A 15,000-nucleotide genomic window follows, 5' to 3' on the forward strand; every position below is an offset into this window, starting at 1 on the left:
TCAATTACAAGCCCCGAAAAGCCTTGTGTTTGTGTCAAGTATGCTAATGTCCATTTGGCTCAGTGGTGCTCAGTGGCAAGCAGCCATTGACCTCTTCAACCCCCAACCAACAGCAACAATAAAACATTTAAACTCCCCGTGGATACTTCATGTTCCATAACATTTTTGTTGAGATCATTGTCAATGTGTTTAGCCTATATAGGAAACATTCATTCTGAAAGAGAGTGTTTTTCTTTTTTGTTGTTGATGGTTTTTGGTTCTAAATTATTCTCTCCTCATGTTCTAGGAAGACATAAAACCCTGAAACCTTCAATCACCATCATGCATGTGTCTGGATACCAGAAGATTTGTATAATTTAAAAAGCGATAAGGAGAAAAAGACAGACTCAAAGGAATACAAGAAATTAGGCAACACAACAATAAACCTGTGCTCAAAGATGGCCAGCACCCAAACGAGTTTGAAAACCCCTTTCAAAGACTTGACCTCATTTAAGGGCAACATGAAACGGCTGTATAGGGAACATCTGGAAGACATGCCTATCAAGAAGCAGGTGATTGCGGAGATCAACCTCAAGCGGCGCAGCTTGGAGTCGCTCCCCAGGACCCCAAAGGTCAAGAGGGAGCAGCTCGACGAGCGCCAAGACTCTGACATGGACGTTGAAGGCCGGGCTGAGCTGCATGTGGTGGGTTCGGCCAAAGCCCTGGACCTGAGCCCTGGGCTCAAACACACGCTGGCTCAGTTCACCCTCAGTAGCCAGAGCTCCCTAGGGGGCCCAGCTGCCTTCTCTGCCCGTACTGGTCAGGAGCCTTCCCCCACCGGTTTCCCCCCCCTTCCCTCCCCACCGGTGCTGGGAGGGGGCCCCCTGCTGGTTCCCTGCGACAGCTCCACTGAGCTTACCCATTCCTTACTGGAGGGAGATTCCATCTCCTGCTTTGCTGTAGGAGGGGAGAAACGTCTTTGCCTGCCCCAGGTGCTCAACTCTGTGCTCCGCGACTTCTCGCTGCAGCAGATCAATGCTGTGTGCGATGAGCTGTACGTCTACTGTTCACGCTGCGATGCTGAGCAGTTACACATCCTCAAGGTGCTGGGCATCTTACCGTTTAATGCCCCTTCCTGTGGTCTCATCACCCTGACAGATGCACAGAGGCTGTGCAACGCCCTGCTTCGCCCTGGGGCTGCCTTGCCCACTGACCCCAGTGGCAAGCTGCCAGCACAGGGCCTGCTGAAGGAGAGCGAGGCCAGCTTCCAGGTGGAGCACCAGTGCTTGGGAAAGTGCCAGGGCCTCTTTGTTCCACAGTTCTACACCCAGCCCGAGGCGCCCTGCATCCAGTGTGTTGAGTGCCAGTTGCTTTTCTCGCCACAGAAGTTTGTCATGCACTCTCATAAGTCGCCTGACAAGAGGACCTGCCACTGGGGCTTCGACTCAGCCAAATGGCCCTGCTACCTCCAGCTCGCCAGGAAGTACCAGGGCACGCCAGAGGAGCCCCAGCTCAAACAGCTCCTGGACGAGGTGAAGGAGAAGTTCCATTACCAGCTCAAGAGGTCGCTAGATAAAGTAAGTGCTCTGTTAGAGTGATACCATTCTTTTTCCTTTGTACTGAGTTATTCTTCCGCAGTGTCATGCCATTCTTGTTCTACATTGGTAAGTGTCTTGGCTGGCTTTTTCCTTCATCGTTGTCATCTTAGAGTTGGATTGTATTGTTATGTTGACCCAGTTGATGTGCTCTTTCCGTGCACTGGTCCTGATGAGTTTAACGTCCTGTGGGTCCTGCAGCTGGGGAAAGACGTAATGGTGTTTTCTTAAACCAGCAACGACCTAGTATTTGCAAGCGATGCTGGGGACAGGTGGTGACATATGGCTGGACTGGTCTGGTCTCACAGGGCTTGGTCAGCTGGCCACAGCTAAAGGGGAAGTGCATAATTTGCCCTCCCAGGTCACCTGGAGGTCACCCAGTAATGTCATTGAACAAAAGGCCAAAATAACAGCTGGAGACTCTTTGAGTCACGTACAGGGAATATTAGCTTTGACCAGGTGCCATGAGTGGTTTTGGAAAGAGCTCACACACACAGATTGCAAAAGATAGAAGAGATTGTAATATAATTCATCAGTTTATGTTGATTGATATGCAGTATTTTTACGTTCTATACATATTTTTCATGATTTGTATTTCATTTGATAAGGAACGTTTACATGTAATTGTTTTATTTTAATCTTTAGTCTAATCTATATATATTTGTAACAGCTTGACTTAATTTGCCTAGTGCTCGTATTTGAACCAATAACCTTCTGGTTCTCAGCCACACGTTTTAGCCACTAGAGAAACCTGCCAACCTGACAAAGGAGTGGTTTCATTTCATCAACATAAAGGTGCCATTTGTTGCCAGATTTCTGCAGAATGTGTCAGGGGAGTGTTTTTCTTTTCTTTTTCTTTTTTATGAGGTGAAATAAAAATGTTAGAGTTTTTAGAGCAAGGGAAACAATGCCTATTGAAATGCCAGTTAGGGCTCTGGTTCATGTCATTATTCGGTTGGGTATCATTTTTGATGGTCAATAAACCCTCTGTTACTAAAACAAAATTAAGCAATTTCAACCTGCATGTTGAAACTGGGGATAGGCGCAGACTCTTACGCAGCAAATTTAGCCGGCTTCATGTTCCATCTGTTCTGTTCTTTGAGTGAGGGAGAGTTTGAGTTGGTGTTGAATTGTGATGGAAATGAGCAGCATTGTCTCGCACTGCAAACCCCCCCAAGACAAGGTAAGAAAAAACCCACATAGTCCCCTGCTAGGAAACTCTTGCTCATACATGCATATATTACGTCTACTACAAATACACTCATGAACGCTGAAGGAGGATGACAACTACTCTAGGTGTCTGTGTGTGTGTGTGTGTGTGTGTGTGTGTGCGCGCGCGCAAGTGTTTGTGGCGCTGCCACCTTCTATCCAAGTAATGATCCTGACTGGAGGCTACTATTACACATCCTTATCTCACACAGTCACCAGGTTCTCTGGAGCCTGTCTCACCACGCTTTCAGGTGCTGTCTTCTCCCACAGGGGGAGTCCTCTGCTGACAGTCTTTTTTTTTTTTTTTTTTTTTTTACTTTTCTTTTCCCTGTTTTATCCTTCAAATGTATTTACATATTGTGTGCTTCAGTGGGATGTTTTGTCGTTTGTCATCCAGGTGACTGCTTAATCAGAGCCTGAGACTTTTTTGTTTGACGCTTTGGGGAAATGAATATTGATAGACAGATGAAGGACGTGTGCATGTGTATGTTTCCCCAACCCACACATGTGCACAACCACGTACCACAATGCCTTGCCTGATTCCTGGAAAGGCATGTAAGGCAAGAGGAAGCAGATGACTCTTGCGTCTGAAAACTTCCCCTGTACCGGGGTGGATGAGTGTGCGAAAGGTCACTTTATTTGAGACGCTAGAGTCCCCAATCCCAAGCCTGACCCCTGTGTGCGTGCATGTGTTTGAGCGAGCAGGAAGTGATGCAGACGGACATGTCTCGCACCCCGAACATCCTCCAGACTCTCAGCGTCCTGCCAGCCCTCTGCTGCGTGACTCACACTTTCCACATCGCTGTGGGTGTCAGCAAGAGGCCAGCCAGGCAGCTGTAGACCCACGTACCTTCAGAGAGACAGGGCGGGGGGGTATTGGTTTAACCCCAAGCTCAGGAACCTCCCCCCAACGACCCCCCTGTATTTACACACAGTGTCAATGTGCACAAGCAGCCCGAGGTTCTCCAGAGAGGAGCTCCCTTGGACCCTGCAGGTGAAGACATGCAAACAGTCATCAATGAACCCCGAATACGCATTCACATTTTCAACTGCTACCCAGGCCCACATCCTGTTGAGTGTTTGGTCGGAGAAGGGCCAGTTACGACACACTGGATTGCTCTATAAAAGCCCCTTTGTGCCCCTAGGCACGATACCTTGCCGCCTTCCATTCCCGCAGTCTGAACTGTTCCCTTTTTTCTTTTACTGGGAACGAGGGGAAGAAACATAAATTCCAACCTGATGATGTGACCCACCCACCTTGTGAAATATCTGTCTGGGGACATGCAGTCTGTTTAGGCTACGTGTTTAGATGGTCTTTCATCAGACGCAAGCCACAGCGCAGCAATGTAATGCCAATGACATCTCGGTGGCCAAATTTCGAGCCCGATAATTGTGTTGTTCCAGCTGGGTCATTAAACTGTATCTCCAGGCGCTGCTGCATCGTATTTTGTATTTTGTTTTTATTATTTTGACAATATAATCGTGGACTGTTTAACACTGTTTTCTATAAACCAAATAACAATATTGTAGATAATTGTGGAGAGACAGAAATAGGATCATTTCCAGTGTATTTTCACAAACACTGTGGAAATCATCCTATTTCTGTGTATCGCGCAGCGGCATTTGCCGTGTTGTTAGTTGACTGGTGTTGCCTGTTTGCCTCGGTCTTGTTTTTTTGTGCTGTCTTGGCCCGGAGTCAACATCGTCAGACGCAGAGCAACAGCCTTCCTCTTGTCTGTCTCGCTGGCCGGGCTGAGGCAGTGGCTGCGGTACAGACAGCAGACAGCTGCTACTCGTCGGCTTCCTCTATTTGGAAACCAATGACTTCATTACCGCAGACCATCGCAGCTGCACTCTGTCTGTCTGTTTCACTGGCTTTCCAGTCAGTCTCGGCTGTCTGTTTGTCTGTCCGTCAACTGGTCATTGTCCTGGACTTTATCTAATTGGATTTTGGCAATGCTCATCTTCTCACCCCCCCCCCCACCACCTTTGTTTTTTCTCTCAGTCTGACACCCCCCCCCCTCTGGTTCATGTCCTTGTGCGTCGTGTACTGTATCCTCCTGTACCAAATGTAACAACCTTTACAAGCATATTTACCACTACACAGCGTACTCACCATTATAACTCCACTCAGTGCAAGCAACCATAGTGCCTCTAGTCACTGCCATAGCCCTTTATTGTTATCCTGTGTACAGAGCACATTCTGTATATTTTGTGTTTCAGATTGCTAAGCTTTTTTATGTGGCCTGCTCTGTCTCTGTGACTGATTGTATCAACTTTACCGAGGAAAATTCCTTCTACATAAAAATGTACCCGGGCAAAGATATTCAGATGGTAACGATTGATATTACGACCAAACAGATAGATTAATTCATAAGAACAGCTAGAACAGTCTACGAAGTTCAGAAATTTGCAGTACTTTACTGTAATGCAGGCCTAAAGATAACCTACCTAGACAACTACACAACTCTTTTCTCATACCACATAATCAATATTATATAGATTTATCGCCCAGCCCTATTGCCATACCTCCCCCTTCCTCCTCAGCAGCGAATGGCGCCCACATCTGTTTTTAAACATCCGATGTCCCCCGGGGCCCCAATTACCAGACGGTAACAAAACAAGCAGTCAAATGACCCGATAAGTCAATCGCTACATAAGTGAGCGAAACCACTTGTGTGCGTCCGTGAGGGCAGATGAGAGGGAAGCCATCGGATATTGATCGGGTCTCCGACCTTGATGGATGTGCCAAGTTGTCTGGTGACACCGGTGGAGGGAGAGGGGAGGATGGGAGAGAGGGAGGGAGGGCAGAACGAGAAGAAGAGAGGAGACAGTCACAGAGGCAGCTCAGGACAGTGTTACATAAGATCAGTCTGTGTGCAGACATGTTGTCCCCCCGCCCCCCAGACAGGGCTGACAGACGGACACGACCTGGAACCCTCCGGCACATCAGAGGGGAGTGCAGGTGAGAGAGGAAGATGAAGAAGAGTGACAGTTCAGCTAAGGACAGTCAGCTCCTATTGTTGCCACGGTGATCCCCCCCCCCCATTCTCTTCATCTTTCTCTCATTTGCTGTTTTAACGGACTTCAAAATAACTCCCTCTCCGACGGTCTAAAAATTTACCTCATCAGACCCCAGCTGATCATCGTCTGGAACAGCCCTCCTGCTTGTCCAATCACGCGGCTGTCTGCCTTCCATTATCCCTCCGTGCCTCTATTCCATTTGAATATGTTTATTTGGAAAAATAATAATCAATTCAGATGCACTGAAACCTCTTCAAGCATAAACACAGCAGCTCTGAAAGCAGATCCAGAATAACCTTCAGTTTCGTTTTTCCAATAAACTGAAGACCCTGTACAAGCAGTGTAGCCTCTCCCATGGACAAGAGCGTGAACTCGGGTTTGTGTTTTGCTGCCTGTTGTAAAAGGGCTGAGCGGGGCCCCATGATCTGGGAGGGGCTACGCTGAGGGGACAGGGGCCTCTCTGCTGTTTATCCGGCAGCTCAGCACCACCAGTATCAGGGCTCAAATGCAGCTCCACAGGACAAAGTACTGCTCGACTATCAGAAAATGGATGCCATAAATGGACGCATATGAGTGTGACTTTTGAAGTTTGTAGATCCTGCCCTTCAAAATGCCAGATCTATTGTCAATTGGTCTGCAGTCTCGGTTGATTGGTCCCAAAATTTATCATCAACCCTACCAGTTTGGACCTGCTAAAATTTTAATTCAATACAAATATGATTCAGTGAAGAGCGAGTCACATGTCCACATAGACTAACGGTTGTAACAATAGAAATGAGACTGGCTTGTTGTGTCTCCTCCTCCTGTCCTCCATCCAGCCTTTCTGTCCACCATCACTCCCGGGCATGAAGCTAGCATGCAGGGCAGATAATAATGTGATAATGTGTCTGTGTAGCACTGACGTGAACCACTGTGGGCTGCAGTAGCAGAGATAGGCCTGCCCAGATACAGCGGAGCCACTGCCACGTCTGCCAGCAGACACGTAGACTAAACAAAACCACCCCCCGCCACACCCCTCTTGCCCAAGGGTTTTATAACAGCCCCGCACAGACGGCCCTGTTTGCATGTGACACTCTCTGGCCCCATTTCCACCCTCAGGGCTTGAGACCAGTGGGAAACATGTTTTGCTTCAGAAGGCTTCTCTGCTCCTCCGCTGGGAGAACCGATTAACGGATATATAAATGGAGAGATGCAACGACAGTGGAGCTATCCATAGGAGCACTGCATACGGATCACCCAGCACGCAGACACATAACATTTTAGGCACTTGAGACTCTCCCATACTTTCTCCCAGACAGGCACATAAACACAGGATATCAAAGGCGTGTTGCAAGTCTCGCTGGGCCACCACTCTGCATCCACAGCGCATTATGCCCAGCCGCTGCGCAAATCCATTATGGATGATGCAAACATTGGGAAATCAGGCAGCCGATGTGGGGGGGGACTTAGGCCGCACTATTAAAGGAATCCCCATCACTCCACTTTGCCACAAACGTATTTGCACACGGTAATAGCTTATCATTTACATACTGTACGTTTGATTAAGCGGTTTGAATAAGAAAAGAAAACTCTCTGGCCAACACAGTTCTGTCACGTTGAGCAAACAGAGACTCAGCCTGTAGTGCTTTCACCCTTCAGTCAACTTGTCCACATGAAAGCAGAAGGCGGCCAACCGCTGCGACAGGAAGAACCGGTTTACCAAGAGAGCTTATTACCTGCGCCTCCAGTCGTTTATGTTGCAGCTTCACCTTTGCTCCACCGACATCAAACACCCTTAAAGCCTTTCATTCCTCCACCAGAGCCCGCTGCCCCCGCACCTTGTAAACCCTTTATCACACCTGGGGTTGGGGGGGGCGGGGGGCGTAGGCTTGCTGCTGTTTAGGACAAGGCTGTAGGAGCCACAGACCTCGGTGCAACGGACTACAGTAATGATAATGGAAATGGACATTTGGTCACATTACCAGGATCCTCCATTTCTTTCAGTCACTACCCGTCCCCAATTGATCTGTTTTTCCTGCTGCTGTTCTCATGCACGGCAAGAGGCTACTCTAACGGATTACCTGTCTTTGGTCTTTTATAGAAAACATGTAAACACTCACACACACACACACACACGCACACACACACACACACACACCTATACCTACACATGCATTATGCAATCCTCAATCCTCATGGCTCCGAGCAATGCCATAGGGTTCCAGTGCAGCTCATCAAGCTTCTGTAAATAGAAGGGTGTTTTTCACCTGTCTCCTCAACAGTCCCAGGGGAGGAGAGTCTTTACTCTACACAGCAAGTAATAGACAACTTCTCAGGTCATTGACCTCTAGTTCCAATAAATTACTGACTAGCTGTCATAACTCTTTTAATGTGTTGGTGTGTATACCTTTTCGAATGGGCATTTCAGAGTTTTAGAAAGGTGTGTGTGTTGAAAACAGCCATCATCTAACCGTTTTTAAATAAGTTGCAGCATGCTCGCATTAGTCTCTGCGCATGCAGGTTTGTTGAGGACTGTGTGGCACTCTTTCTGATTTTCAGCCTGATTCTACATTCCTCTCTGTCCACTATTTCTAGCATCTGAGCAGTCTTGCTACCTGGCCTGGATAACTTTGCAAGGTTTTTCTCTTTTTTGAAGATAAAATCATTGCAATTATTGTTTACAGTTCTGCCTCGCTCAAGCAATTACCTGTGTGGCAAGTGTTCTTGTCATGCCAGACACATACTACATGCACATATTCATACACCAAGATGAACCTGCTGTAATGGATCCTGAACCTTGACCAGATGGGAGTCCAATGGAAGCAAAGCTGACTCATGGTGCGAGACATAACAGCGCTAAATGCTTGTTAACTTCCCTTCCCTTAGAACGGTTTGCTGTAAGTCTGTTCTAATGGCCGCTCTGGTAAATGGGCCATTCTGTCCATTTTTATTATCCAGTCATTGTGAAGCTACGAACCTTTTTTGCTTGACAAAACAAAAAAGCTGAAAGATTTCAATTTGGAATTACTAATCCTTGAGAAAGCAAATCGTATCTATAACAAAAATGTCTTGTTCTAGATAATAGTTAGTTAGGAACTTATGTGTTAAATTGAGATGTTATACTGTGCCTCATTGTGGATGCTAAACACTGTTAACACAGCAATGCGGAAAAAAATGTTGGACGCGGGTATTTGTTGGGAACTCTGCGACATCAAAGGATTTAAAGAGCCGATACAAACCCTTGACAAGATCTACGTAATACCCGGACGGCCTTATTTTGTCCCAGGTTTCCTTTCTGTAAGTCCAGTGCTGCTGTTTTCTGAAGTACAATGCATTTGGAAAAGCAAAATTCAAACGTGTGAGTATAAGTGAGTATTTTAAGGGTCTGCTTGATCTCGTCACTCGCAGGAAGAGGTAATACCACACGTTATCCCCTTACAGACACTGGTCATAAAAATATTGACGATAGACACCGAAAAATGTGTGTTTGTAAGGGAGAAAGATGACACAGACATATTCACTTAGGTGGCATGAGATAATGTGACTGTGACAAACGCCTTGGTGGCCATAGGAATTAAGGAAGGGTCAAACACAGCCAGCAAGGTGGACAGACCACACACACACACACACACACACACACACACACACACACACACACACACATTATTTCTCCCTGCACCAAAGCCACTTCTTGCAACTACCTCGATGAACTCTGATCCTGTGGCGTGAATCAATGGAACCTCATCACAGCTGCATTATCTGAGCATTCATCATCTTCCCCATGGAGCCAGGATGAGGATTTATGGAGCTTACTCTGACTCAATTTAAATTTTTATTTTTTTTTAAACCACTGTTAAACCATACAGTAACTGGTGAGTTTGAGAGTCTGGTGGTCTTACTTATGATAGTGTATGGTTTAATCACATTTATAAAAGCAGGGTTGGAAATGACACCCCAGCTGTCAGCCATTCGGTTTAGTCTCCTGAACCGGCCACTTTGGTAAGTTGACAGTCAACAACAGGCCGTTTTTAAAATGTATATTCTTGTTCGCATAAGTAGGTCAGCGGGCTGCTGAATTCTCAAACCCGTCAGCCCCCTGCGCCCAACAGAATAATAGATCTGTTAATATAGGTCGAACATGTTTCCAACTTTCGGATACCCTATCAGAATGTATGTACGATGTACGATTTCGGAGGATGAGACCTTCTTGCAACAGCGAGAGAAATTATTATCTATACGTTACCATTTGAGGAGATATGGATGAGTTTTCAAGGCTTCACTGTGAAGTGATTCTCGACAGTGAAGCTGAGCCGCCAAGCCGTGCCGAGAGAGGCAGCGTGGCTTCTAACACAACCTGGCATGTAATATGGATGAGGCCACAGCTCCCCGCAGCACAGCTCGGGCCGATCTGGACTCTGAACTGTGTGTGTGTGTGTGTGTGTGTGTGTGTGTGTGTGTGTGTGTGTGTGTGTGTGTGTGTGTGTGTGTGTGTGTGTGTGTGTGTGTGTGTGTGTGTGTGTGTGTGTGTGTGTGTGTGTGTGTGTGTGGCCGCAAGACGGAGGGCAATACTGCCTTGTGAAGCGTTTTGGCCAGATGGGGTTCTGCTTGTCGAGCGCAGCAACTGTATCATGGGCGTGCCTTAGTCTCCCTCTCTCTCTCTCCCCTCACACACCGTCACAACCTCTGTGCAGACAGCTACGAGCATCGACTCTCGCTGCAGTATTCCACACTACAGCAGAGCAGCCTTCAGCGCCGAAGGACACGTAAACAAATCACAGGATCGATATACAATCACAGACGGAAGCCAATCGGGAAAGAGCATTCTAAACACACACATTCTGATGCAGGGGGTCAGAGATTGAAGTGCATGCTTAACACTATTTAAATAGAAGTTGTAGAAATAGATATATTAGTTGTTGGGGGGGGGGGTTGGTAGATAATACCACAACATTCTGTTCATTTTCGTTCATGAATTTCTTTTTACAAATCGCCGAACATAATCGAAATTAACGGGCACATTTCATTGCTTGAGGCTTGACAAGAGCTGAAGTCATCGTCAACCCTCTCGCTCTCTCTCTCCCTCCCTCTCTCTCGTAGTGATAGCGTTGCTTTGCTGGCACTCTGACAGCCTCACTCGCCTTTCAGTCTGCTTAGCAACGCTCGCCTCTATCACTCTCTCTTTTCTCTGTCTCCAAGCACTCAGTATCTTCATCCATTCCATCCATTCCATTCCATCCATTTGTTTGTGTCAGGTCCTTATTCTGCCGATTTCTGCTTTTTATCCCCGAGGCAGCGAGGCTGTCCAGAACTTCTTTGTCTGTCCTTGAGACGTTAAGGTGCCAATCCATATGAGCACACACATAGGCTGGAACAAACAAGGTGGCCCAGATGAAGATGAAGGCTTCACGACTCACATTCAAAGTGTGTGTGTTTGTATGCATTACTTTTATTGCTGATGCTTTGCTCACTGTCACCTCGCGCTGAAGGGTGGTGGATGGGATGCTGCACACTTACCTCTTTTACTGCACTGAAGTAGAAGAGGTGTGTGCGTGTGTGTGTGTGTGTGTGCCGCTCTGTTTTCTGTGTGTATAAACAGGTTGCTGAGTGTTCTCCCGTAAATAAATAATTTACGTACCATGCACCACAGCAAACACACTCGTATTTGTATGTTTGCGTAATAGATGCGCCGGTCACCTGATCTCTTGAAGAGTATCAACACCGGAGTTGTGAAACATTGTGTCGCACACGGTTCGTCGCCAATGGGTTGTTTACGTATATGAGTGGATAGATCGGGGCAAATATATATATATAATATAAATACAATAGAAGACTTTGATGAAATATGCCCCGTAGACTCATTCCAGTCTGACCAGTTTAACCAGGAGCACCCATAGACCCCTGTACTAAAACCTTGTAGCTGTGGAATAATTGTTGATTAAGATTCACAATAAAAATAAATCAAGGCAGAGTCAAGAGACCGCAACGGGGTCTTGAGAATGGAGAAATGTGCATGATGGGATGTTGGTTGTCCTTTAATTCATCCCTCCACCTCCCTTTCTGTGGTACACTGGATTGAAAATTGTTGTGATTGTCTATTCATCAGGTAATGTTATTGCAAGTTGCAGGAAGGCATAAAGAGAGGAGGCCGTCACTTGAGATTTGGCTCCAAGAGAGAAAGAGGGAAGGAGAAATGATTGAGTGAGCATAAAATGGAAGCTTTTTGTCAGAAAAATCCTGGAGTGGGCCTTTGAATAAGTGTGTGTGTGTGTGTGTGTGTGTGTGTGTGTGTGTGTGTGTGTGTGTGTGTGTGTGTGTGTGTGTGTGTGTGTGTGTGTGTGTGTGTGTGTGTGTGTGTGTGTGTGTGTGTGTGAGGGGGGGGGGGGGGGGGGGGGGGGTTGTACATCTAGCACTGTGTGGTACATAAATATTAATGTTCAGTGGTATGGCGTCACCGTGAAATTGAGATATAAATGCATGACGTCCACATTTGTAGTCAAAATTATTGATCATGAGAAGATACAACTTAAAAAGCCTCCCAATTGGAGGTCTACAGGTATTATAGAGACCTTGATTTTAAAAACTATAATCGTACTTTGAGAACATAATTTAAAATGATAATTAAGTGAATTTAGTCAATGGTATTTTCTATTCCTTACCTAGTAGAAAACCTTCCCTGTGATTGTGGTAGTAATAAATTGTCCCATATCACCCAGCGCTAGGTCAAAGGCTATCAGGTTTATGCTCCGATCTAGGGCCCAACTTGTTCTCCCACAGACTCCCACAGTGTTACTGCTGCCCCATAAGGCCCAGACACACCCATTGGCTCTACTGCGGTCATGTGTATTGTAAAATGGCTGACTGACTGGCTACAGCCTCAGCTATAAGCAGTGTGTGTGTAGCGTGTGATGTCTGTCTAGACAGTGAGCGCCCATGTGGCCCAAAAATGTGCCCAAGGCCTTGAGCCAAAGCTAGTCGGGAATAAACCTGTCCTTATCTGTGTGTGTGTGTGTGTGTGTGTGTGTGTGTGTGTGTGTGTGTGTGTGTGTGTGTGTGTGTGTGTGTGTGTGTGTGTGTGTGTGTGTGTGTGTGTGTGTGTGTGTGTGTGTGTGTGTGTCTGGTGTGCCTCCTCTGGGTGATTCTTATCAGTGTGTCTGTCTGGTTCTGTTCTTTCTGTGTGTTTGTATAGAGGGAGGAACGTGTGTGTGTGTGTGTGTGTGTGTGTGTGTGTGTGTGTGTGTGTGTCTGTGTGTGTGTGCGTGTGTGTGTGTGGAGCAAACAGACACACATGTTGTCTGTCTCTGCTGTCGGCTCCCCAGTGAGTGCGTGTGTGTTTTAGTGGTCTGCGTCTGGCCGTCCACCTGTCAAACCGGTCCTCATCTGGTTTTATTACCACACCCTCTGTTTACCCAAGGTTCAAGACGATCAAACGGAAAAAGGGAACAATTCAAATATTTGAAGCACTAGCACTATTTACAGCTGAATGAAACACAATCCCTCTTTATCATTTTTTTCTTCCTCAATATGAAGAAGAGGAGGATCAGAGAACTCGAACCTTGAGAATATAATGAGAACGGAGCCTATTCAGGAAATGTGTCTTTATTGTGGTAAATATCGTGCATGTTCCACAAGCCTTTTGAGTGACTCAGTTTGTCGAGGATTTAGCAAACTGGACAAACACACGGCCACACACACTAAATGACGAGCGATCCTTTCATTCCAGCGTGATGAATTAAGTGAAGGGCTTCAGATTTAGCAGCAACATCCTCCTAATAATTAAGAAACATTCCCTGCTCTTGTCGTGGTGTCGTGAGCTGTTATTGATTTTGGCCATCTGAAGCAAAGTGCTGCTCCTCAGCCCCATGGATAAAAGGCTTATTGGATTCGTGTGTGTGTGTGTGTGTGTGTGTGTGTGTGTGTGTGTGTGTGTGTGTGTGTGTGTGTGTGTGTGTGTGTGTGTGTGTGTGTGTGTGTGTGTGTGTGTGTGTGTGTGTGTGTGTGTGTGTGTGTGTGTGTGTGTGTTTTATACTGTCAGCATAAAACACCACACAGATCACAACCCAAAGTAATTTATATATTTCTTTTAATATATTGTCACTGGTCACTGATAACAGTTTTTGAGTTGACGCAGACAAAATCTTGTTGCCAGGAAACACTCGAGAGATTCGTCCATTTATTTATTTGACTCATCTCTTAGTTTGGTGCCTCATGGTGTGTCTGAACGGCCGTTGATGACTTAATGATCCCTTCTGAAGAACACACTTTATTGAAGCATCCCCACACACAGAAAATAGATTTCTCAGCCTTCCTCACTCTCTACCATTGCAGGTTGTCTGTCTGTCTGTGTCAGTCTGTTTATCCGTCTGTGTGCTGTCTGTTTATCTGTCTGTCTGTCCTACTGCAAGGCTATCCATTCGTCTGTCTGTCTGTCTGTCTGTCTGTCTGTCTGTCTGTCTGTCTGGAGGAATAGGTTGGTACAATTGTGTTACATTGCTGTGTACGTTCAAATATTATATCTCACATAAAACAATTAATTTTTTATTGTTTTGTTTATATTGATTTTTATTCATATTCTGCTTATAACAATAAAGATTTTATATATATACAAATATATATATATATACACACTTCTATTTATCACTTTGTTTTCTGTCTGTTATTTATATATATATATATATATATATATATATATACACACACACACACAAACACACACAAATGTCTACTTTTTTATCACTTTGTTTTCTGTCTGTCTGTCTGTCTGTCTGTCTGTCTGTCTGTAGACCAGCTCAGCCACAGAGCAGGATGTGGCTTAGAAACAGACAGGGCGTGAACAACTGTTGGTGGTGTTGTGTGTGTGTGTGTGTGTGTGTGTGTGTGTGTGTGTGTGTGTGTGTGTGTGTGTGTGTGTGTGTGTGTGTGTGTGTGTGTGTGTGTGTGTGTGTCTGTGTGCGTGTGTGCGTGCGTGCGTGCAGGCGTGCATGTCCTTCCCTTCCCTTACTGTCTGAGAATTATAAAAGGCACGCAAATAAAGGTTGTTTACTTCCTTCTGAGAAAAAAGAGGAGCAAAATGAGCTGCCCCCACCCTGCTGTCTTCTCTGAATGCCGCTGGCACATGAATAGCTCCAAGGGGCACTGCGCAGGGAGGAAGGGTGGCACAGTTACAGCTTTGTGTGCTTCCTTGCCCCACACCGTCCCTCGTCTCCTTCCACATTCT

General features: G+C 46.1%; 1 protein-coding gene across 1 annotated transcript in view; it reads left to right on the forward strand.

The window, feature by feature from the left end:
• Positions 1–306: 306 nt before the first annotated feature.
• Positions 307–15,000, forward strand: part of skila (SKI-like proto-oncogene a) — a gene marked incomplete at its 3' end in the record, with an annotated part of 27,420 nt that continues 12,726 nt past the window's right edge. The window contains exon 1 of the mRNA XM_080011071.1: positions 307–1,556. Within this exon, the coding sequence (XP_079867197.1) occupies positions 438–1,556 (1,119 nt within the window). The 5' untranslated portion in view covers positions 307–437. The remainder of the gene's footprint in view (positions 1,557–15,000) is intronic.

This window comes from Zeus faber, assembly GCF_960531495.2.
Source record: "Zeus faber genome assembly, chromosome: 12".
Taxonomy (NCBI): Eukaryota; Metazoa; Chordata; class Actinopteri; order Zeiformes; family Zeidae; genus Zeus; species Zeus faber.